This window comes from Hemiscyllium ocellatum, chromosome 10, assembly GCF_020745735.1.
Source record: "Hemiscyllium ocellatum isolate sHemOce1 chromosome 10, sHemOce1.pat.X.cur, whole genome shotgun sequence".
In the NCBI taxonomy this organism is placed as follows: domain Eukaryota; kingdom Metazoa; phylum Chordata; class Chondrichthyes; order Orectolobiformes; family Hemiscylliidae; genus Hemiscyllium; species Hemiscyllium ocellatum.
In genome coordinates, this window is record NC_083410.1 from 28,315,731 (window position 1) to 28,342,085 (window position 26,355).

The window sequence follows — 26,355 nt, forward strand, 5'->3', positions numbered from 1 at the left end:
CCACGTACAAACACACATAACTATAAAATTACAACTCCAACAGATTACAGTTAAGTATAATAACATAAGATAGCAAGGAAGACAACCCCGCTCCCAGAGGCAAAAGTAAAGTAGAATAAAGTATCCATTTCTCCTCATGGAGTGTGGGAGAGGCAAGCCAACATAAATTGTCTCTTACGATTTATTTAACCGAGTCTAAAAGTTTCTTGGCCTCTTCCGGTGATCTAAAATTATACTCGGATGCTTCGTGGGTAAAGCATAACGTCGCTGGGTAGCGTAAGGTGTATTGAATATCTAAGTCCCTTAAACATTTCTTCACCTCATCAAACGCCTTCCTTCTTCGTGCCAAAGCCGGGGAGAAGTCCTGAAATAACATAATCTTGGATCCTTCATGAATCATAGCTTTAGGATCCTTTCCAAGCTTTCTGGAGGCATCCAGGAGTATCTGCCTCTCCCTATAACTCTGCAGCCGGAACAGGACCGGGCGTGGGCGCTGGTTTGGGCCAGATCCGCGTACTGCGACCCGATAGGCCCACTCCACCCTTACCCAGTCAGTTTCAGCCCCCGGGTTTAAAAGCTGGGGCAGCCATCGCTCCAGAAATACTACTAACTGTTCTTTCCCTTCTTGCTCTTGAAGGCCCAGCAACCGAATATCTTTTCTCCGATTTCTATTATCCAGGTCATCGATGTAAATTTCAAAGGCCCTGATTCTCTGCTCGAGGGTTCGCACCTGTTCTGCAGCTGTTTGTGCTGCAGCCTCGGAGGTCGTGGCCTTTAGTTCCGCCCCCTCCACTCGGCCCTGCAATTCCCCGATAGTTTGATTCTGTTTCTGCAGCTTTTCTTCTAATGAGTTCCATCTCTGTCTGGATTCTGCGATGAAATTGACGAGTGTCGATTCCAATCTGGCAATCATCTCTATAAGGCCTGTTTTTACATCAGCTGCAGCCGGAGGAGAGGAGGGTGGGGGAGGGGTCTTTGTTTTCTGAGAGCTGCGGGGTCCCTTTGATTTACTCATTATCCACTCAGTATTAGACTATTTAAATATAATATTCAGCAGCTAATTAAGATTAAAGAAATTTTTTGGGTGGTTTGGCAAGTGTGGTGGGGGCAGGAAACCCACTTTTCCCAGGTTTTGGGAAGGGCTCTGTAGACTCAGACTTGCTGAGTCGCCGCCATCTTGGATCTCCATGAATCCATTTTGAATGCTACTTGGCGAAAGCAGTGAGTGTGCCAAGGGCACAATATATTCTGGATGGGAAACTTCAGTGTTCACCACCAAAACTCTTAGTGGCTCCATTACTGACCAAACGAGTTGAGCCACTCAGACTGGTTGACCTTCCCTCCATCATAAGGGAATGTTCACCGATGATTGCACCATTCGTGACTGCTCATGTACTGAAGCAGTCCATGTTCAAAAGCAACAAGACGTGGACAACTTCCAGGCATAAGCTGTTATTTGTGCCTCATGAATGCCAGACAGTGACTATCTCCAGGAGGAGGCAATCTAAGCCCTGCACCTAATATGTGTTGATGTTAACCATCACTGAATCAGATTTAAATCTCAAATATTCATGGGAAACAAATGCAGAATATATTAAAATCTATTCTCCAAAAGAAAACTCTAATTTCTGTTAAAACAAGCTAACAACTTAGTGCCTCATGTATATATATTAAATCTAACTTCATATATAGTCCAAAGGCCTGACATTAATGACAAAAATGGTCCTAATTCTTTTTTAAGTTTCATCATCAGTGTTTTGAACAAAATGTGTGGTTGCTGACAAACTGACAGTGTAAATTCAACTTTCCAAATAAAACAGTCGGAATTATAGTGGTTACAGACCAGTAACTGTACAACTCCAGTAGAGATCAGCATTCTTTGAATTTGCAATTTAAAGGGGGGGCAATGAAGTCTGAACAATAATTGACAGAACTTAAACAGCTCAGCCTCAAGTTCTAATATTCTCCAATATTTTAACAAGACATCAAAATTAAAATGCACTCTTTTTGTGAACACTTTGCACTAAAAAAGCAGCAAAGATGTTTCAATGCAATACTTTCATCTGGGTAAAGCATGACCAGTAACACAATTGTTTTTTGAAACAGGCGTTGGAGAATTTCAAAAAAAAAGTCAGGGGCTCAAAGCCCTCAATAAATTTGTTTTAAGGTTACATGTTTGATAATTTTAAAAAGGACCTAATGTTGTATTATGCTAATGTAAAAACAAAATCTGTCCTAATACACAGCCCATAAAACACATTGAATTGAAATCCTAATTCAAATAAGTCAATTACTTAAAAGGATTGTGAGTGCATGCGGGTGCACACACACCAATAAAACCAATTCCCTGTAATTACAAATATTCTGCCAATTCACTCCTTCTTCCTTGAATAAAGCAACAAAGCTTTTCATTGTGCCTCGGTACGTGTGACAATGCTGTTTTATCTGGTCATCATTCTTCTTGGGTTTTGAAAATTGCTGGATTGCATGGCTTTCCTGTCGATTTTTCAACAGTTTCTGAGGCATTATAATCATCTTCAAATTTTGACCAGACCCAGTGAACGCAGACAACTAAAACTTAAACAAGCAAAGAGGTCACACTTAATATTTCAGTAACAAATTCCCGTGGGGATTTCCCTTCTGAACGACCGGTCTAAGGCAGGGTGGTTGAGACAGACAGTTTTTTTTTTAACCTTACGCACTGTGCTCCGGAGGCTCAAACCTTACTGTTTCAGGACTCTGACTTCTGAATTCCAGGGGGACTCGAACCGCTAGGTGTAGGGAATGCTGGATGACTAGAGAAATTGAAAGCTTGGTTAAGAAAAAGAAAGAAGCGTATGTCAGGTATAGACAGGATAGATCGAGTGAATCCTTACAAGAGTATAAAGTCAGTAGGAGTATACTTAAGAGGGAAATAGGGCAAAGAGGGGACATAAGATAGCTTTGGCAAATAGGCTTAAGGAGAATCCCAAGGGTTTTTACAGAAACATTAAGGACAAAAGGATAACAAGGAAAAAAAAAGGGCCCCTCGAAGATCCTGACGAAGGGCTTATGCCCGAAACATCGAATCTCCTGTTCCTTGGATACTGCCTGACCTGCTGCGCTTTTCCAGCAACACATTTTCAGCTCTGATCTCCAGCATCTGCAAACCTCACTTTCTCCCCTCAAAGATCAGCAAGGAGGCTTTTGTGTGGAGTTGCAGGAGATGGGGGAGATACTAAATGAGTATTTTGCATCAGTGTTTACTGTGGAGAAGGACGTCTAAGATATAGAATAAAGGGAAATAGATGGTGACATCTTGAAAAATGTCCATCTTACAGGGGAAGAAGTGCTGGATGTCTTGAAATGCTTAAAGTGGATAAATCCCCAGGACCTGATCAGGGGTACCACAGAACTCTGTGGGAAGCTAGGGAAGTGATTGCTGGGATATTTGTATCATCGATTGTCACAGGTGAGGTGCCAGAAGACTGGAGGTTGGCAAACGTGGTGCCACTATTTAAGAAAGGTGGTAAGGCCAAGCCAGGGAACTGTACACCAGCGAACCTGTCATCGGTGGTAGGCAAGTTGTTAGAGGGAATCCTGAGGGACAGCATGGACATGTATATGGAAAGACAAGGACTGATTAGGGATACTCAACATGACGTTGTGTGTGGGAAGTCATGTCTCATGAACTTGACTGAGTTTTTTTGAGGTAGCAACAAAGAGGATTGATGAGGGTAGAGCGGTGGATGTCATCTATATGGACTTCAGTAAGGTGTTCAACAAGGTTCCGCATGGGAGACTGATTAGCAAGATTAGATCTCATGAAATAAAGGGAAAGCTAGCCATTTGGATACAGAACTGGCTCAAAGGTAGAAGACAGAGGGTGATGGTGGAGGGTTGTTTTTCAGACTGGAGGCCTGTAACCAGTGGAGTGGCACAAGGCTCAGTGCTGGGTCCTCTACTTTTTGTCATTGACATAAATGATTTAGATGCGAGCATAACAGGTATAGTTAGTAAGTTTGTGGATGACACCAAAATTGGAGCTGTAATGGATAACGAAGAAGGTTACCTCCGATTACAACGGGATCTTGATCAGTTGGGCCAATGGGCTGAGGAGTGAAGGATGGAGTTTAATTTAGATAAATGTGAGGTGCTGCATTTTGGGAAAGGTCCGAGGAAGTGTTGCTGAACAAAGAGACCATGGAGTTCATAACTCCTTGAAAGTGGAGTCGCAGGTAAATAGGATAGTAAAGAAAGTGTTTGGTATGCTTTCCTTTATTGGTCAGAGTATTGAGTACAGGAGTTGGGAGGTCATGTTGCGGCTGTACAGGACGTTGGTTCGGCCACATTTGGAATATTCCGTGCACTTCTGGTCTCCTTCCTATCGGAAAGATGTTGTGAAACTTGAAAGGGCTCAGAGAAGATTTACAAGGATGTTGTCAGTGTTGGAGGCTCTGAGATACAGGGAGAGGCTGAACAGGCTGGGGCTGTTTTCCCTGGAGGGTCGGAGGCTGTGACCTTGTAGAGGTTTACAAAATTGAGGGGCATGGATAGGATAAATAGACAAAGTGGGAAATCTAGAACTAGAGGGCATAGGTTGAAGGTGAGAGGGGAAAGATATAAAAGAGACCTAAGGGGCAACTTTTTCATGCAGAGGGTAGTACGTGTATGGAATGAGCTGCCAGAGGAAGTGTTGGAGGCTGGTACAATTGCAACATTTAAGATGCATTTGGATGGGTATATGAACGGGAAGGGTTTGGAGGGATATGGGCCGGGTGCTAGTAGGTGGGACTAAATTGGTTTGTGTTATCCGGTCGGCAAGGACGGGTTGGACTGAAGGGTCTGTTCCCGTGCTGTACATCTCTCTGACTCTTTGACTCTATATGGCTGAAAACGTTGAATGTGCGAAAGGCTGGTCTTGGCAAAAGTTTAGCAGTAGTTTTGACTAAGTGTGCTACAGAACCTGCTCTGTCGTAGTCAAGCTGTTCCAGTCCAACTTCAGTGTGTGAATCTCCCTTGTAATGTAGAATATTGCCTGTAATACATTACAATAAAATTGCAAGACAAGTTTTAGTTTTCATATTGAAGTGATTTGTTGTTAGCCAGTGTGTGATATCCAGAGCTTTAGCATTTTGTGCACTAATTATCAATTTGTAATTATTTCCTACTTTAGTAAACAGTGAGTATAACATAGGAGGAACTGTCATATACAAATGTCACTTTTACTTAGTATTATTGATAAATTCGTACTTTTTGTGGTGTTGGACATATTTGCTGCAGCTTGGAACATCTTCGTGTATGTGAAGAAATGACTGAAGGCCCTACAAAAGACTTGCACTCCTGAACCCTGATCCAAGCTGTTCTAGTTAGCAACAATGTGGGTACCTTACCGACAGTGTGGAAAAGTGATCGGGTATGTATTTTCAGAAAGAGGACCTATCCAGTCGAATCGATTATTGCCCATTGGTTGATTTTCATACTTAAACAAAGTGATGGAAAGTGCTGTTAAAAGTGTTAGTAAACCGTGCTTGCACTACACTACACTACACTACACTGCTTATTGTTGCAGTGTGTGGGTTCACCTAGGATCACCTTGTTCCCAACATTTTGTTGACCTCGATCCAAATATGAACCACCGAGCTGAATTCTGGAGGTGAGATGAGATTGAGGTAGCATTGAACTGAATGCAGCATTAAGGAGCCCTGGCAAAATTGAAATCAGTCTGAAGTGGGGGACTCGCTCCTGACTGGAAATATGCCTAGAAGGAAAGGTTATTGGAGGGCAAATATCTCAGCCCAGGATATTTTTGCTGAGGTTCCTCAGTATAGCATCGAAGTCCATATGTCTTCACCTTGTTCATTATGACCTTTCCTTCTCCATAGGGTAAGAATTAAAGGTTATCAGTGATGATTGCTCAGTGTTCGTTGCCATTCTCAGATATTGAAACACTCCATGTTTGCTGGCCTAAAGGCCTGCAAAACAGTCAGGATTGGTCGAAAAAGTGATGAATTACCTGTGCGCCATATAAATACTAGGCAATGATAATCTCCAACAAAATAGAATCAACCATTGTTGTATCCCACATTAACATCATTTGGGTTGCAAAGACCTGAATTGTAACCAGATCAGCCATGAAGGGCTTATGCTCGAAACGTCGAATTCTCTATTCCTGAGATGCTGCCTGGCCTGCTGTGCTTTGACCAGCAACACATTTTCAGCATACGGATATTATGCCCACAAGACCAAGCCAGAAGCTGAGAATTCTGTGCTAATAAGGAATGTGATGATGTTTGTCTGAATGAGCATAGGTCCAACAACACTCTCAGACCTTCAGATAAGATCCAGAATAAATCAACCTGCAGGAAGAGCATACTGTATGCTGTCTTAACTACTCACTGTCCCCATCAGTGAGGCATAGTGATAATGGGTAAGATCTGTAAATTGCACTGCAGAACCTTTAAATGTTGTTTTGTCAGCATCTTTCATCCCAACAACCTTTACCAAATATAAAGATAAGAGTAAAGGTACTACATGCAAAAGTTCTTCTCCGTGCTGCTCACCATTTTGATTTGTTCCTATCACAACTCCTTCACTGTTGATGGATCAAAATTCTGGCGCTTGCTTCCTAACAGGACTGTACTTAGACAACAAGAACTGTAAGTTCAGGGAGGTAGTTCACCGTCTTCTCAAGGACACATTAAAGCTAGTATTTTTGTGAGTCCCTACAAGTATTCTTCACACCTAATGAACAAATTTTGAAAAGAAAATGTTTGTTTGTCTTGGTTTCTCAGCAACTGAATTCTTGGAAGAGGGTGTGGTTGGGAGAAATAGAAATACCAAAGTAATGCTATCACCTGAATTACTTTGCATAGACATGGGCAATACACCTGGTCTCAATCTAGACTGTAAATATGCATTGTTCACAGTTTTAATATTTAATAGGAAATTCTCACTGTGCAATTTAGGTTGTTTCATTTAAATTATTGGTGAGTTCAAATATTTTGTTCAAAATCAGTTCTGTGCCAAGCAGGGCTACTCTGTAGGCTGTTAAAGCATATGGGCTGCATCTTAGTAGAAATTAGCTTGATGTAATTTTTGGCAAATTTTGTGGCCTTACCTTAAGACGATTGTTCTATAATTGTCTCACTTACTCTGCAAAATGCACCATTACACTCCACTTCAAACTTTCTCACTTGCTATAACTGGATGTACCCAACATTGCATCGAGTCTGCACTGGCCAATCTATACTCATCCCACTTTCCAGCACTGGGCCCTGAGCCTTGAATGTAATGACAATTTAAGTGAACCTTCACATAATTTGTAAAAGTTATGATTTTTCCTTCCTCAAATGCCTTTCAAACCTGCTGCCAGTCACCTTAAAATTGTCATCTTTTTAATTTTTGAAACTGGAAGAATTGACCACGCATGCTTTCTTGTTATTGTCCCTTCAACTAAAGGGAATAGATGCTGTCTACCTACCTCGTCCACGTTCCTCAAAATATTATACACTTCACTAAGGATTCTTGTGCAGTGTTGGCAATCCTGTCGCTGAGCGAGGAGACTGGGATCAAGTCCCACCTGCTCTAGAAGTTGTAGTAACATCTCTTAAACACCTCAGTCAAGTTCCCCACAAGCTTTTCTGTTCTAAAGAAAACAACCCAAGTCTATCCAACCTATCTTCATTTATAAAATTCCCCAAGCCAGGCAACAGTCTGATATTTCTCCTCTGCATCCCATCCAGTGCAATCACATTCTTCCTTTAGTGTGACACCTAGAACTGCACACATTATACCAGCTGTGGTATAACCAAAGTCTTGTCCAGCTGCAACATTACTGCAGGGACATTCCAGGATGTCCCTGGATCTCTGGTACCAGCACCACTTTTGAAGCTGGGAAGCCCAGCAATGCAACTCGTCAGTTATTGGCATGTGGAGTGGCCTTGAACATAGTGGGACAGCAATTACAAACCACTGCTATTCAAGGTGCCTAAGTGGCATAACTGACATGTTTTGCATCTGGGATTGCGCATTCATATTTGCTTTTTAAGCACCAAGCCCCATAGCTTACTCTTCCTTAGTCACATCTCATGTTACAGCTATGTCCATTGTAGCCTAGTGTCATATCATTGTTTAATGCAGGACTGCATATAAAGGACGTGTACAAACATTTCAAAGCATTGTTTTCTTAAATAGCAAAAGCGAATCAAAATTAAAAACACAAGGTGCATTTGCTCCTGAGCACAAATGGATGACTTCCCTTACTGAGCATCAACAAATGTAATAAATAATTGATTTCCCAGCTCATGTCTATTGGAAATCAGGGTCAATTAAGAAGTGTCTGGCTTTGTGGTATCCAATGCAGCTATAGTATCTCTCACAAAAGTTGATTATTTTTCCTGCTCCATGCCCCTCGCTTCCTCAGAAGACTGCTTCTTCTCTGCCAGCTCCTCTCCTTGCCTGCTCCAATTGAGGCCACAGCGTGCAGCACACAGTATCTGAAGTATTTCGTTGCAACCAGTAAGTCTGACCCAAGCTGCTGAACCTCCTTTTCAGCATCAGCTATCATCTGCTCCATGCTGCCTTGATCAGGTGGGCTGTATTGTATCTACGCTGTGCTTCAGTCTGGGGGTTACGTAATGGCCATCAGCTCCCTCAGTAAGGCATTTGGCCTTTGAAATGCGTCTGGAACATAAGACTTTTCAAATGGTATAGACATCATGGCAACACCTAAAGTGTACATGGAGTAAAGTTCTAAAATCTGGTGCTGATGATCGCAATGCCTTGTACATTGGTGGGTTAGAACTCAGACTGTCAATGAACTCTGTTAGATTATTATGTAGCGCACTAAATGTGACATGCATACAATCTATTATGCCTTGCACCTGGGGGAAGCTGCCTGTGTTGCCATTGCCAACTGTCTGGACTGCAGCACTCATCTCATCATGTAGAAACTAGGTGAAGAGCTGTGATATTTCACAAATTACTTTGGTAACAGCCTTCATCCATTTGTTGGCTGACAATTGACAGATCCAATACAAGTTCACTGTGGCTGCTTGGAAATAGCCAGTTGCATTCAAGTTCAATGTAGCTGTCACCTTGACATCTACTGATATAGGATGGCTATCCACTCCTTTTATGTTGCAGGTGATAATCCAGCAGACCTTGTTCTGTGACAGTGATCTGGGACATATTCAGCCTGCAACAAAATTGAGCTTTGTCCAGGCTGGGGGCAGTGGCATCAAGGACAAAGACTTTGGTGCTCTGTATTCCCTGTGTATCTTGTGGAGATGTCAGCTTTATGTCATCTGCAAACTTGCTGAATAAACAGCTGCATTTTCCTCCAAATTGTTTATGTGGACCGTGAACAGCAGGAGTCGCAGCACTGATCCCCGTGAACACCACTAGTCACAACCCTCCATTCCAAGAAGCATCCTTCCTCTGCTGCCTCCGTCTTCTGTGACTAAGCCAGTTCTGTATCCATCTTGCCAGCTCACCCCGATACCATGTCTCTTCACCTTTTGTACCAGTCTGCTCGTGAGGGACCTTGACTGAAGTCTACATAGACAACATCAACCACTTTTCCTGCATTAATCGTCATCGTCACCTCCTTTAAAAAAAAAGGTGATGAAGTGAGTAAGGCATGAACTCCTGTTCAGTTCTTTTTTAAAGATTCTTACACACTTGGTGCAACTGCAACATGCTAACTTCTATGAACAAAATAAATTTAATAAGTACAGTACAATACAAGTTTTGGCGAAACCCTGAACACTCTTCAGCATGCTTGCAAAGCGTGTCTGGAGAAGCTCTCCAAACAAAGGAAACAGTCCTTCCTTTATACAAAATCTTTACATCACAGTCATTAATGCCTACATGACCAACCCCCCATCACTCCCTCACAGTCACATGCTACTTAAGACAGAATGCAGTGACCTGATCATTTCCAGAAACAATATAATGTAAATCATCCTTCATGGTCAAATCTGTTGCAAATCCTTTTGTTTTGTAACTATATAGGGGAGTAGTCAAATTCCAACTGTAATATTCTTATTGATTTCTGAAGAGGGGATGAAAATGTAAACAGTAGGAGATGACACTGTAAGTTGCTCTGAATGGCAAGGAAATGGCCATGAACTTGTGCCTAGAGTCAGAGGAGGAAGGAGAGGTCCTTAATGAATACCTTGCCTCAGTATTCACTAGTAAGAGGGACCTTGTGTTTGTGAGGACAACATGAAACAGATTTCTACACTCGTACAGGTTGATGTGAAGAAGGAGGATGTGCTGGGAAGTTTGAAAAGAGTAAGGATAGATACGTCCTCTGGACCAGATGAGATATACCCAAGATTACTATGGGAAGCGAGGGAAGAGATTGCTCTGCCTTTGGTGATGGTCTTTGTATCCTCACTGTCCACTGGAATCGTACCAGATGTTTGGAGGGTGACAAATGTTATTCCCTTGTTCAAGAAAGAGAGTAGGATAACCCTGGGAATTACAAACCAGTCAGCCTTATGTTGGTGGTGGACAAATTATTGGAGAGGATTCTGAGAGGCAGGATTTGTGATTATTTGGAAAAATGTATCTTGATTAGTGGGAATCATCATGGCTTTGTAAGGGGTAGGTCATCCTCACAATTCTAATTGAATGATTTGAAGATGTGACAAAACGCATTGATCAAGGTAGAGCAATGATTATGGATTTTAACAAGGTGTTTGATAAGATTCCCCATGGTAAGCTTATTCAGAAAGTAAGGAGGCATTGTATACGAGGAAATTTGGCTGTCTTGGTACAGAACTGGCTAGCTTATAAAAGACAGAGGGTGGAAGTTGATGGAAAGTGTTCAGCCTGGAGGTCAGTGACCAATAGTGCTCAGCAGGGACCTGTTCTGGGACTTGTGCATTGTGTGATTTTTATGAATGACTTGGATGAGGAAGTGGGTTTCTCAGTTTGCCAATGATACAAAGGTTGGTGGAGTTGTGGATAGTGTGGAAAGCTGTTGTAGGTTGTAATGGGGCATTGACAGAATGCAGAGCTGAGCTGATAAATGGCAGATGGGAAAAGATCAACTTTTGGAAGGTCAAATTTGAATGCACATTATAGGGTTAAAGGCAGGATTCTTGACAGTGTGGAGGAACAGAGGGTTCTTGGGGCCTACGTCCATAGATTCCTCAAAGTTGCCACTCAAGTTGATAGGGTTGTTAAGAAGACGTATGGTGTGTTGATTTTCATTAGCGGGAGATTGAGTTTAAAAGACATGAGGTTATGCTGCAGCTCTGTAAAGTTTTTTTGTAAAACTGTACAAAAAATTCCTGATGAAGGGCTCTGGCCCGAAACGTCGAATTTCCTGTTCCTTGGATGCTGCCTAACCTGCTGTGCTTTAACCAGCAACACATTTTCAGTGCAGCTCTGTAAAGCCCTGGTTAGACCACACTCGGAATATTGTGTTCAATTCAGGTTGATTCATTGTAGGAATGATGTGGAGGCTTTGGAGAGAGGGTACAGAGGACATGTACTATCTGGACTGGAGGGCAGATGTTGGGAAGAAAAATTGAGGGAGCTAGGGCTTTTCTCCTTGGAGCAAAAAAGGATGATAGATGACTTGATTGAGGTGTGCAAGATAATGAGAGGCACAGATAGAGTGGATAGCTAGAGACTTTTCCCCAGGGTGAAAATGGTTGCCACAGGGGGCATAATTTTGAAGTGATTGGAAGATGTTTTAGGGGCGATGTCAGAGGTAGGTTCTTCACTGAAAGAATAGTGGGTGCGTGGAATGCACTGCCAACAATGGTCATAGAGTCAGTTACGTTAGGGATATTTAAGCAACGCTTGGAAAGGCTCATGGATGATAGTAAAATGAAGGGTATTTTGGTTGGTTTGATCTTACAGAAGGATAAAAGGTTGACACATCATCGAGGGCCAAAGGCCCTATAATTGCTGTACTATTCCATGTTCTTCGTTCCTCCTCTTCTGGCTCTGTACATAGATTTCCTCTTTTTTTTACTTTGAGTGGGCCAACCCCAATTCCTGATGAAGAGCTTCGGCCCTAAACATCAATTTTCCTGTTCCTCGGATGTTGCCTGACCTGCTGTGCATTTTCTGTGTATGAAAAGCTTTGGGATTCTCCTTAATTCTGTTTGCTAATGACTGGTAGAGGGATTGAGTTTCAGAACCATGAGATCATGCTACAGCTGTACAAAACTCTGATGCGGCCACATTTAGAGTATTGTGTATAGTTCTGGTTGCCGCATTACATGAAGGATGATGAAGCTTTAGATTGGGTTCAGAGGAGATTTACTAGGATGTTGCCTTGGATGGAGGGAACATCTTACGAGGAAAAGCTGAAGGTCTTGAGGCCGTTTTCATTAGAAGAAGATTGAGAGGCGATTTAATTGAGACATATAAGATAGGTTGGGCATTGAGTGCCTTTTTCCTCAGATGACGATGGCTAGCATGAGAGAACATAGCTTTAAGTTGAGAGGTGATAGATATAGGAGAGATGTTGGAGAGTAGTAGTGACGTGGAATGCACTGCCTGCAACAGTAGTAGACTCGCCAACTTTAAGGGCATTTAAATGGTCATTGGATAGACATATAGAAGTGAATGGAATAGTGTACGTTAGATGGGCTTCAGATTGGTTCCACAGGCCGGCGCAACACTGAGGGCTGAAGGATCTGTACTGCGCTGTAATGTTCTATGTTTCTTTAACTTTTCATCCTTTTTAGCCATTCTAATTCCTTTTTTCAGTTCTTATATACATCAAGGGATTGATCAGTTCCCATGCTTCTCGACCTTATGTATGCTTCCTTTTTCTTTCTGACCAAGGTCATGAAATTTGTGGTCATCCAAGGTTCATGTAACTTGTCATGCATATCCTCCATTCTCACAGGAGTGTGTTGCTCCTGAAATCTTATCAACTACCATTTGAAATACATGTCCGATGGAGGTTGACCCTCAAACAGCTGCCTCCAATCAAAATTCTCCAGTTCCTGGCTAATATTGTTATAGTTCGCCTTTTCTCTTCTCCCCCCCGCCTCCTTTTTTAACACCTTGACCAGGGGACTGCTGTTATCCCTATCATAAAACTCAAGGTATTGTGGTGACTACACTCGAAATGCTCCCCCACTGAAACTTGACTCACCTGGTCGGGCTAACAACCCAAAACCAGGTCCGGTGTAACTCATTCCCTGGTTGGATTGTTTCCATATTGTTTCAAGAATCCCTCCTGAATGCTCCTTCCAAATTCTGCTCCATCCAAACCCTTAGTGCGTAGTGAGTCCTAATCAGTACAGTGAACTTAAAATCGCTCACCACAACAACCCTGCTGTTTTCACATCTTTCCAAAATCTGTCTATGTATCCTCTCCGCTATCTTACGCTGGGTGTTGGGAGGTCTGTGGTGTACCCCCAGCGTGTGATTCCACCTTTCCTGTTCGTAAGTTCTGATCATATTGCTTTACTGTACAAATCCTCTGATGCATCCTCAGTACAGCTGTTGAGATACACTTTCATCAGTCATGCAACTTCCCCCACCCTAGTATCCTGTTTGAATCTATGAGATGCATCCCTGTTGTGTAATGTGTCCTGACAACAGCATTGGAAGGGAAAGTGCAAGTGCACTCTAAAGCGCAGCATGGAATTGCAGAACCAAATTGTAAATGGATCATGGATGTGCCAATGTAGGACACTCCTGTGTCTTGACAAAAATTGTTAGAATCACCATTAATTTGCTTAAAATAGTGTCACTTGCATCAAAAATACCTGAATTTTGGTGAAATTTGAGTGCAGAATCATACAAATGTATCTATTTTACTCCTAACCGTTCAACTCAGTTGAGAACTTCTGTTCCCAATATAATATATCTCATTTTGCCTCCATTAGTAAGACTGACAAAAGCTGGGGGGTTTTTTCTGTTTGTTAAATCCTTAAGTAGTTCAAATAATTTAAATTCCCCGATGTATGATGGAACTTTAAAATTTCAGATTCAGTACTGTCAGGACCTAAGATGCAATGACTAATGCAAATCTTATTGGGACATGGGAGTAAAGTGTTTGTCTTATAGTTCTTGGCTACTTCACCTCCATTTTACTGTATTTTGTGCCCTTGTTTGGAGGAAGTGTTTCAACTGACGGTGATTTGTTTACTTTTCTGGATCTACGTGTACACTGTTTTGGGAATGAGGAAGCAGAATGTACGATGGTTGCTAAGTGTTTTATTTGTACAGTATTACAGCAGATAGAATTCCCTACAAAGTGCTTTTGGATTTGGTCCAGTTTCAAGAATTTTATCCAAGTTGTCATAATGTTTCAGACCTTCATGTCTTGTCTTTTGCTGATCATATTTAGATACTTTATTGACATTTTGAACTGAAACAAAATAAATAATTGTTTTCTTGTATCTACTCAATCTTTACACTTTTATATTGTCTTCCAGTACAGTAGTTAATTTAGAGGTTTAACGTGTACAAAATAATAGCTTCATGACAGTCAATATTCAGATAGATGAACAATGGCAGATTAATTTTGGGAAATTGGGCTTACATGCATATGGAAATGTATGTGTTGGTAATACAACAACTGCTTGTTTTTATAAGGTTTTTAAGAACCTGCTGGAGTTTTGTTATTCATTTCCTACCCTACTTGGGAAAGGCATAAATAGTTAAAGGTTTGCATTGCGTCACAACCTAATAGCAGGAAGTTTAGCTTCAATTTGAGATGCAAGCTTTCCTGTGGGTGATGAGTACAGTGACCCTGCAATTGTTCGTGAAAAACGATAAATCTTATCATGACTCCACCTACAAAAATCACTTCCTGTTTTCTTGCCCAACTTTGTGTTAGACCGCATAGACAGTAAACTTAAGAGGTCAGGCCTTGCAGAAGGTAACCACATAATTGCTGAATAATTTAACACCGTATGATGTTATTGTTTTAAGTTTTTTTAATTAATTGGTGTATGCTTGTGTACACAACGGAATTAATTTCATCTCTTAAAGCCAAATGTGCATGTGTTGTAAATCGTCATACATGTGATGTCAGTGCAGAAGATAATTACTGCAAATACAGTACATTGCAATTCTCTGGGAGAATGCTGCCTATGTCCTATTGCTTCAATGAAAATATTTGATTGAGCATACAAGCATAAAAATACAAGATTTTCTCAGTAAAGTACTGCAGTGCTTCTGAGATGTATTTCTATCAGTGGCACTGATAATTATTAAGTGCCGAAGTGAAATAAAAAAGGCAATCCCAGAGAATGAAAGTGATTCTAGACTTAGGGATGAAATATTTCTATTTAGTAAGCTGATATGTAGTTTTGTGTTTCAGTAAACTTTTAGTTGGCTGTAAGTTTCTATTTTGATAACTGCTTCAAATCAGATAATGTGTCTCAATCTGAAATTGGAGATACAAATTTGGATTTGTTGAAACTATTTGATTAAAAATGAACAATTACTTCGTTAGATAATGTATAAAGTATATTTGTAGTCACATTTCAAAATATTCTTCAGCGGTAAATTTGAAGTAATTTTGACTGCATTATGAACATTTTAAGCAATTTATAATGTGCTATGAGACTATCCAGCAAAGCCATTGGAACTGGCACAAAAATATTTTTAAATCTTTTGGAGCATCAGACCAGGGCTGATGGAGCAATTTGTTTGTGAAGTTTGGAAAGAATATGCACGGCAAATCAAAGAGAGTTTTAGCAGCACCACAGTTGTGAATTCTGAAATTTAGGTATTGCATTCAGAACAGCTGCCATTCCTAGATAGATGTGCCTGGATGTAAGTATTTCATCATTCACATTCGACAAAGCTTCATAGGCATACCTCTTTATTAGGGAAACTAGAGTAGTCTTAGTTCATTATGAAGAGAATGGTGGCAAACTTGAAGAAGACATAGACTGACTGTGAAATAGGAAGGAAGTGTGGACTGCAGATGCTGGATGTCAGAGTCGAGACTGGTGCCAGAAAAGCACGACAGATCTGGCAGCAGCTGAGAAGCAGGAGAACTCTGATGCTGCCTGACCTGCTGTGCTTTTCCAGCACCACACTCTCGACTGTGAAATAGGAAGGTACATCACAAGTGGAATGTAATTAGGTCCACAGTCGTTTGAACAAATACTTTGAGAGGAAGGGTGAGATAATTTCTACTTCATTTACTCGGTAGCAGAGAGATCTAGTATAGACACGAATCGTGGAAGTGGCATATTGAATTAACAAAGCTGTGTTTTTTTTCAAGTGATTAAGCACAAGTGGCTTGTTTAGCATTATAAATAGTGACATAGAATATATAAAGTCAGTTAACTGGATTTACGTTATTTAATGGTTAGTCCTCAGCCAGCATGCTGCATACAATTCTGGGGGCCAAATTTTAGGCAGAATGCCAAAGCCTTGAAAAAGGAGAGAAGTTATGCTTGAATGGTACAGAGGGTGAAGGACATTCATCCACCTAAAATATTAACTGTTTTGTGCTCTACTTTATGTGCCTGACCTGCTCAGTGGTTCCAGTGGAGCACCATTGATCCCTCAATTCTACATCACTATTCAGTAAGTTCACGGATGATCTTCAATTCCACCTTCCCATATTAACCACTTAGCCCTTAATTCCATTGGTATCCAAAAATAATTTGATCTTCATTCCGAATATGCTCAATAATTGGAATATGGGCCAAGAACCAACAGGTGGGACGAGTTTAGTTTGGGACTATGTTAGGCCTGGACTTGTTTGACGTAATGGTCATCCTGATCAGGTGTACCCGAGAACTCTGTGAGAGGCTAGAGAAGTGATTGCTGGGCCTCTTGCTGAGATATTTGTATCATCGATAGTCACAGGTGAGGTGCCAGAAGACTGGAGGTTGGCAAACATGGTGCCACTGTTTAAGAAGGGTGGTAAGGACAAGCCAGGGAACTATAGACCGGTGAGCCTGATCTCAGTGGTGGGCAGGTTGTTGGAGGGAATCCTGAGGGACAGGATGTACATGTATTTGGTATTGATTCGGGATAATCAACATGGCTTTGTGCGTGGGAAATCATGTCTCACAAACTTGATTGAGGTTTTTGAAGAAGTAACAAAGAAGATTGATGAGGGCATAGCAGTAGATGTGATCTATATGGAATTCAGTAAGGCGTTCAACAAGGTTCCCCATGGGAGACTGGTTAGCAAGGTTAGATCTCATGGAATACAGGGAGAACTAGCCATTTGGATACAGAACTGGCTCAAAGGTAGAAGACAGAGGGTGGTGGTGGAGTGTTGTTTTTCGGACTGGAGGTCTGTGACCAGCGGAGTGCCACAAGGATCGGTGCTGGGTCCTCTACTTTTTGTCATTGACATAAATGATTTGGATGTGAGCATAAGAGGTACAGATAGTAAGTTTGCAGATGACACCAAAATTGGGGGTGTAGTGGATAGCTAAGAGGGTTACCTCAGATTACAACAGGATCTGGACCAGATGGGCCAATGGGCTGAGAAGTGGGAGATAGAGTTTAATTCAGATAAATGTGAGGTACTGCATTTTGGGAAAGTAAATTTTAGCAGGACTTATACACTTCATGGTAAGGGGGTCTGGGTAGGTTGCTCTTCGAAGGGTCGGTGTGGACTTGTTGGGCCGAAGGGCCTGTTTCCACACTGTAAGTAATCTAATCTAATCTAATCTTGTCCTAGGGAGTGGTGCTGAACAAAGATGCCTTGGAATGCGGGTTCATAGCTCCTTAAAAGTGGAGTTGCAGGTAGATAGGATCGTGAAAGTGGTGTTTGGTATGCTTTCCTTCATTAGTCAGAGTATTGAGTACAGGAGTTGGGAGGTCATATTGTGATTGTACAGGACATTGGTTAGGCCACTATTGGAATATTGCGTGCAATTGTGGTCTCCTTCCTATTGGAAAAATGTTGTGAATCTTGAAAGGGTTCAGAAAAGATTTACAAGGACGTTGCCAGGGATGGAGGATTTGAGCTACAGGGAGAGGCTGAATAGGCTGGGGCTGTTTTCCCTGGAGCGTCGGAGGCTGAGGGGTGACATTATAGAGATTTACAAAATTATAAGGGGCACGCATAGGATAAATAGTTATAGTCTTTTCCCTGAGGTCGGGGAGTCCAGAGCTAAAGGGCATAGGTTTAGGATGAGAGGGGAAAGATATAAAAGAGACCTAAGGGGCAACTTTTTCACGCACAGGGTGGTACGTGTATGGAATGAGCTGCCACAGGAAGTGGTGGAGGCTTGTACAATTGCAACATTTGAGAGGCATTTGGATGGGTATATGAATAGGAAGGATTTGGAGGAGTATGGGCCAGTTGCTGGCAGGTAGGACTAGATTGGGTTGGGATATCTGGTCGGCATGGACAGGATGGACCAAAGGGTCTGTTTCCATGCTGTCCATCTCTATGACTCTATGACTTCTGTGCTGATTGACTCTAAATAATTTAAGTATCCACAGTATCTGGTGTATTCAGTTCCATGGATTCAGAGTTCTGTATGAAGGTATTTCTTTCCATCTCAGTCCTAAATGATAGACACATTAATCTGAGAACCCGAGTTTGAGGCACCCCAAGCCAGGGGAAACATTTCTTTCATAAGATGCCCTCCATTATGTTTTTTGACATAATACTAAGCTAATTGGTTACATACGTAGCAACTTAAAAGTAGGTATTATGGACACTGGAAGCCATCGGCAACTCCAGAATGGTATTCATCCATAATCTGCAACCACATGATCTGCCTCAATCTATAATTATCATTGTTGAATCCCACAGAAACAATATGCTCAGGGTCACCATTGACCAGAAATGGAATCAGTTGCAATATCTACAAGTCAGAATCTGGGAGTTCCGTGGTGAACTCATCTGATGCCCCATGAACATTGATCATTTACAATTGATGTTAATAGTATGATTAACTATCTTCATTTGTCTGGACAAATGCAGCTCCAACTACACTTGAGGCACCAACATGCAGTGTACATCCATGTGTACAACTTCAAAGATTTTAAATCACTTGCTAATCCATGAGATAATATTGTGAAAGTAGTCTGCTGTTGGTTGATCACTGTAAAAGATCAGTTCTGATCATGGATAATTTTCGCACTGTGGATGAACTTGATGCTTGGACTAAGTGTTGAATTACACGATCCTCATTATGAGCTTGGCAGTGTTGAGGAAAAATTGATCTAAGTAAAGCTTTTCTCTTTGCTTGATGTAGATGTTTCTCACTGTGTTCCTGAGGAACAACGATCAACATTACACAGAGGTACCAATCACTCCAGATACCACGTGTCGAGATGTTATTGGTTATTGCAAAGAACCAGGAGAGAGAGACTGTTATTTGGCTGAGCGTTGGCATGGTGCTGGTAAGTGAAATCTGTTCAGCTGCTACATGTTCAAGCTATTTTGTTGGATAGACACTATTGACTTGGTTTCTTTTAGAATACTGCAAAAAGGCTATTTTGTATTCTATGTTCTGGCTATAACGTAGCATTGAGGCTGTTGCAAATTAACAGACATTCGCAAAGGCAAAACAAAAATTGAACTAGTTAACTTGAAGTAGTTTTCTCATGAATCCTACAGAGCAGTTTCATGTTTCCTCACTTTCTCCTACATGTTTTACTAGTACTGGGTAGGTAGCAACCTATCTTAACTGGAAGCACTTTGGAACAGATTGTCAGCTTAGAGAGTGTTGTTTTGGTGGATGAAATGCAAAACAAAATTCCTAGTTTGTTTTCAATTTGCTATGAAGAATAATTTGTACATCATAGGTGTTATTGCCTTACTGAAGTAATATGCTGGAAATTGAGTGTTCTCAGTGTTGTCACTAATGTTAAAAACTTTATTAAAGTACACAAGATTCTCTGATTTACCTGTCTTTTTCAGTCTAGGTTATCAAAGCATGGCCCAGTTTTCTGCTTAATAAGAATTACCATTTATTACAAATAAATAATTTCTAGCTACAAGCCTACAATTTGAGCCATCAGCATATGACTCCAGTTAAAACTTTAAACCTCTTATAAAACTCATGCTACACAATCATACAAACACAAGAAGAGTGTGAAGGGCAGAGAGAGCGAGAGAGAGACTTGGAAGGAAGTTCACTGGTTCCCTGTAGGTTTCACTAAAGTGATCCATTTAGACTGTTGGTATGTACGGCTCAGTCCTTGTTCTCCAGTACTTGTAGGTTGCATGAGGCAATTAATTCTGATGTCTATGACATCTTTGTTAAAAGGCACAGTTTACTACAGTGGCTGAGGGAAAAAAAAACTTCCTTCAGGTTTGAGGTGGTTCTTGTTGCAGAGGAACACCCCCACCCACCCACCACCCCCTTCCTTACCCCAGTCCCTTTCTGTCCTCCCTACTCTCTGACCCTCTCTGAATGCTCCCCATCCCTCTCTGTCCCCCCTCATGTTCCACCCACCCCTGTTGCCCTGCCCATCCCATCCTGTTTCCCCCTGCTGTTGCCTCATCTCTGTCTGTTTCCCACCATTGTTCTCTCGTCAGCTCATCTCTCTCTCTCTCTCTCTCTCTCTCTCTCTCTCTCTCTCTCTCTCTCTCTCTCTCTCTCCTCTCCCCCTCTCTCCCCCTCTCCCTCTCCCCCCTGTTGTTCCCCTTATGTCTCTTCCCACCTTTCCTTTCTTTATATCTCACTTAACTCTCTTTTGCCCCTGTGTGCTCACTCTCACTGTGAAGGAAAGAAACCAGCACAGAGTCTGAAAAACATGACTTGTAACTTTACCCAGTTCAGTCTGTGATCAAGAATACAGAAAATTAAAAATGTACAGTCTTTAGTGTGTAAACAATGTCATGTCTCATGATTTGTAGGTTGAAAACGCTTTTTAGTAGTATTCGTTTATGTTGAACAGAAATAATTTAGTTTTTCTTCTATGTAGAGCGTGTCATAGCAGATAATGAGCGTATATATGATATTCTACAACAGTGGGGTGTTCAAAGAAAGGATGTTTGTTTCTATCTGCGCCATGAGCGTCCACCAAGCACAACCAGGGATGCAGGTAAGATGTGTGTCACATTTGTTTAGCCTAATTTAATGAATCTTTTTGTACATTAGAATCCATTCACTTTCAGATATTCTCAAACTGTTCCAACTCACTTTTCATATTTTTTTTTGTTGTGTGTAATGCTCATTTCTGGAATTAGTTCCTAGTGGATAAACAAGTTTGTATAAGCAAAACAAGTAAATCCAGTCTGATGCAGTTTGTCAGATTTTTTTTAGAGTTCTCATGATCATTGCAACAGACAGCAATTTTATGAAAGACTAAAGAACTATTATAGTTTGCTGAGAAGTACAAATAATGTTTTAAAAATCATTGGCACAACCACAGCTTCAATAGGGAACTGACCTCTGAGATGCAATTGGTTCTACATTGATACAGTTTCCTGTTTTGAAAATTTTAAACAGCAGTTTATTTCAGAATTGAGTTTCGAGAATAATTTTGAAGTTGATACCCAAATGGTAAAAAGTTTTCAGAATTCTGCATCTTTTCTAAAAAGGCAAATTACAAGATTTTGATAGGACAGGCTAACATATGATTTCAGTAGTATACTAATGCAAATTCTAAAATCCCATCTCATTCACTAATGAATTTTTGCTGCACTGAACAATGACTCCAGATGCACAGCAATATGGTTGACTGTTAACTGCCCGTAGAAATGGCATAGCATCAACAGCAATGCGAATATGAGCACTAACTATGTAACTAGGCAAAAGTGAGGACTGCAGATGCTGGAAACCAAAGTTGAGTGGTGCTGGAAAAGCACAGCAGGTCAGGCAGCATTCGAGCAGGAAAATCGACGTTTCGGGCAAAAGCCCTTCATCAGGAATCATGGTCAAGGGCTTTTGCCCGAAAGGTCGATTTTCCTGCTCCTCGGCTGCTGCCTGACCTGCTGTGCTTTTCCAGCACCACTCTAATTGAAACACTAACTCCGTAAGGTCCAGTCTTCTGATGCTAGTTTGTGTTGTGAACGTTCCATACTTGGATAGGCCACGGTCAAGTAGAAATTTGTGGAATAATGAGAAGTTTTCAGTAATTTAAGTACAATTTTTTAATTTGAAGTATGAATATTAAATCCATGATTAGGAGAAATGTAACTTCAGTGGCTAGGGCGATCTGTGTCAATTAGAGTCATAGGGGTGTACAGCATGGAAACAGACCCTTTGGTCCAACCTGTCCATGCCGACCAGATATCCCAACCCAATCTAGTCCCACCTGCCAGCAACTGGCCCATACGCCTCCAAACCCTTCCTATTCATGCCCCTGATAATTTTGTAAACCTCTATAAGGTCACCCCTCAGCCTCCGACGCTCCAGGGAAAACAGCCCCAGCCTATTCAGCCTCTCCCTGTAGCTCAAATCCTCCATCCCTGGCAACGTCCTTGTAAATCTTTTCTGAACCCTTTCAAGATTCACAACATTTTTCCAATAGGAAGGAGACCACAATTGCACGCAATATTCCAATAGTGGCCTAACCAATGTCCTGTACAATCACAATATGACCTCCCAACTCCTGTACTCAATACTCTGACTAATGAAGGAAAGCATACCAAACACCACTTTCACGATCCTATCTACCTGCAACTCCACTTTTAAGGAGCTATGAACCCGCATTCCAAGGCATCTTTGTTCAGCACCACTCCCTAGGACAAGATTAGATTAGATTAGATTACTTACAGTGTGGAAACAGGCCCTTCGGCCCAACAAGTCCACACCGACCCTTCGAAGAGCAACCTACCCAGACCCCCTTACCATGAAGTGTATAAGTCCTGCTAAAATTTACTTTCCCAAAATGCAGTACCTCACATTTATCTGAATTAAACTCTATCTCCCACTTCTCAGCCCATTGGCCCATCTGGTCCAGATCCTGTTGTAATCTGAGGTAACCCTCTTAGCTATCCACTACACCCCCAATTTTGGTGTCATCTGCAAACTTACTAACTGTGTACCTCTTATGCTCACATCCAAATCATTTATGTCAATGACAAAAAGTAGAGGACTCAGCACCGATCCTTGTGGCACTCCACTGGTCACAGGTCTCCAGTCTGAAAAACAACACTCCACCACCACCCTCTGTCTTCTACCTTTGAGCCAGTTCCGTATCCAAATGGCTAGTTCTCCCTGTATTCCATGAAATCGAACCTTGCTAATTGGTCTCCCATGGGGAACCTTGTTGAACGCCATACTGAATTCTGTATAGACTACATCTACTGCTCTGCCCTCATCAATCTTCTTTGTTACTTCTTCAAAAACCTCAATCAAGTTTGTGAGACATGATTTCCCACACACAAAGCCATGTTGAGTATCCCAAATCAGTCCTTGCCTTTCCAAATACATGTATAACCTGTCCCTCAGGATTCCCTCCAACAACTTGCCCACCACTGAGGTCAGGCTCACCGGTCTATAGTTCGCTGGCTTGTCCTTACCACCCTTCTTAAACAGTGGCACCATGTTTGCCAACCTCCAGTCTTCCGGCAGCTCACCTGTGACTATCGATGATACAAATATCTCAGCAAGAGGCCCATCAATCACTTCTCTAGCTTCCCACAGAGTTCTTGAGTATACCTGATCAGGTCCTGGGGATTTATCCACCTTTAACCATTTAAAGACATCCAGCACTTCCTCCTCTGTAATCTGGACATTTTGCAAGATGTCACCTTCTATTTCACTACAGTCTTTCTCTTCCATAATCTCTTCCACAGTAAATACTGATGCAAAATACTCATTTAGTATCTCCCCCATTTTCTGTGGCTCCACACAAAGGCCGCCTTACTGATCTTTGAGGGACCCTATTCTCTCCCTAGTTACCCTTTTGTCCTGAATATATTTGTAAAAATCCTTTGGATTCTCCTTAATTCTATTTGCCAAAGCTAACTCCTGTCCCCGTTTTGCCCTCCTGATTTCCCTCTTAAGTATACTCCTACTTCCTTTATACTCTTCTTAGGATTCATTCGATCTATTCTGTCTATACCTGACATATGCTTCCTTTTTCCTAATTAATCCAACCAATGCAATTCACTATAATGCCACAACTTCCAAGGTAGGAACACTAGTCAAAAAATTTTTAAATGGTTAAATATTGTGGGAACAGAATCAAAAGCAATTTGAGAAGGGAAAGCAGGAATGCTTCTTAGTAAATTCTACTTGCAGATCATTATTTACATGAATTAGCTCCAATGAAATTAATCTCTTGTTCAAAAAAGGGCCAAGCCAATACTATGGCAAATTTACTAAATGGAAAGCCTCACTTCCATGAAGCAAACTTTATCCAAATTCAAGGATAAACAAATCAGATTAAGATCCTTGAATGAAAGCAAAATGCTCTGAATGTTGGAAATCTGAAATTAAACTGAGTGTGCCAGAGAAACTCAGCTAGTCTACCAGCATCTATGCAGAGAGAAAACAGAGTTTACGATTCAAATCCAAAATCTCCTATTCAGAGATACGTAGACTTGAAATTTTTTTAAAAATCTTGACAAACTGGGAGGAGAGCAAATGGAACAGATGGTGAGGAATGCAGGCAGGAGTAAATCTGTACTGAGAGAAAAGCCTACAAGGCATTGAGTGTATGTGTATGGTGGTCAAAATGATGGACAATGTTTGCATTGTGAAATTGTTGAACTGTTGAGTTCTGAAAAGTTGTAAAGCGTCTAAGTGTAAAGTGAGGTGCTGTTCCTCGAAATTGCATTAAGCTTCACTGGGGCACTATAGTAGGACTAGGACAGAAACATCAGCATGGAGAAAGATGGTTTGTTGAAATAGGAAGTTATTGAAAGGTAGGGGTCATTCTTATGTACAGAGTGGAGGCATTGTGTGAAGTGGTCACCAAGTCTGTGTTTTGGTCTTGCTAATGTAAAGTAAACTGTTGTGCGCAGTAAATCCAGCAGACAATCCTAATTGAAAGGAGTACCAATAAATCACTGCTTTATCTGGAAAGTGTGATTGGGACCATAGACAGGAGGAGGTTAAAAAAACAAGTGTTATACCTCTGATTGCTTACGAAGAGTGAGGGAGTGTTCAAAGTGATAAAGTGAACCAGGGTGTCACTGAGGGAATGAATCCAGAGAAGATAGACAGTGGAAGAAAGGAGAAAGTGTTCTTGTTGGTGGCACCCTGGAAATGGCAGAGGATGATGTTTTGCAGGGTGAGAAGTGAAGACAAAGTTGAACCCGACTGCTGTTTCATAAGGGAGTGGAAAGGGTCAGGGCAGAAGTGTAGGCAATGGGTCAGACACAGCTTAGAGCCCTCCCAACTGTGGTTGGATGAGGAGTGAGGATGGAATTCTCACTTAATGAAAAAGGAGGGCATGTCATAAGCACCCCTGTGGAAGATGGAATTGTTAAATCAGTAGCAACAGATTCAGGGAAATTGGGATAAAGGAATGCAGTTCTGGTACAAATAAGGGTGTGTGGTAACTATGAGAGTCAGTGAGTTTGCATGAGACATGAGTGGATAGTGTATTCCCAGAAGTAGAATAAGCAAAGTCAGGGGAGGGAAGGGAAGAATCTGAGATGGAGGTTACATTAATGTTGGATTATGGTAAATCACTGATTTGTCTGTTAGTATTAATGATTCCTTTAGCGCTTGCACGTCGAAGATTTGCTGTTTTGCTAATTTTGTTAGATGTTTCACTGTTATATTTTACTTCAAAGAGTAGCCTCTTGTTAAGCTACTTCATGTATACTTTTTTTGTATTTGAGTTTCAGCTAAACAAAGATGTAAATTAAATCCATTTCTCCAATTCCAGTGCTGGAATTGTGCTTTGCTCTTCTTGATTAATTCATGATTAGCTCACAGCTGAAAAGAGGCTGTGCCATGTGGAACTGGTGAAATCCAACTGATTATTGGTGAGCGCATTATTGAGTAAATTATATTGGAGCACTGGTAGTTTCTTTAATTGGATTTCTTATTAGGAATAGGTTAACAATAATTGTGATTAGCTGGAGGAGTCATGCTGCTGGTGGGATGTACCAGAGCAGTATTTCTCCTTTAGAGATTAAATTCTCTACAGTGTGGAAACAGGCCCTTCGGCCCAACCAGTCCACACCGACAGGCACCTGAGACTGGAATCGAACCTGGGATCCTGGTGCTGTGAGACTGCAGTGCTAACCACTGAGCCACCATGCCGTCCTTTATTGATAAATGTTCTATTGGATCAGCTTAAGTAGTGGTTTGGCTACTTCAGAGTCACTTCTGTAAAAGGTTGTCAATTTTGCTTCGTGCAGTAAGTCCAACACATTTTTGTTTGAAGGCTGGTGTTTGGTGGTGATTTTGAGGGCTGTTGAGAATATTCACGAGCTGGTCTTTCCTTTTGAGGGTTTTATGTTCCTTTAATTTCAAAAATGTTTTTTTTAATACAAACATAGTAGCTGAAGCACTTTGATTTTATATAGTC

General features: G+C 41.4%; 1 protein-coding gene across 5 annotated transcripts in view; it reads left to right on the forward strand.

The window, feature by feature from the left end:
* The window catches only part of LOC132819698 (apoptosis-stimulating of p53 protein 2-like), a 115,524-nt gene that overhangs the window by 6,043 nt on the left and 83,126 nt on the right, over positions 1 to 26,355 (forward strand). For 2 of the 5 annotated variants that reach the window (XM_060831359.1, XM_060831360.1), the window contains 2 exons: positions 19,164 to 19,311; positions 20,842 to 20,961. In XM_060831359.1, coding sequence (XP_060687342.1) covers positions 19,164 to 19,311; positions 20,842 to 20,961 — 268 coding nt within the window. Of the gene's footprint in view, positions 1 to 5,380; positions 5,396 to 14,801; positions 14,852 to 16,478; positions 16,519 to 19,163; positions 19,312 to 20,841; positions 20,962 to 26,355 lie in introns of those variants that run through there. The other 3 variants (XM_060831363.1, XM_060831361.1, XM_060831362.1) reach the window with 3 other exon arrangements.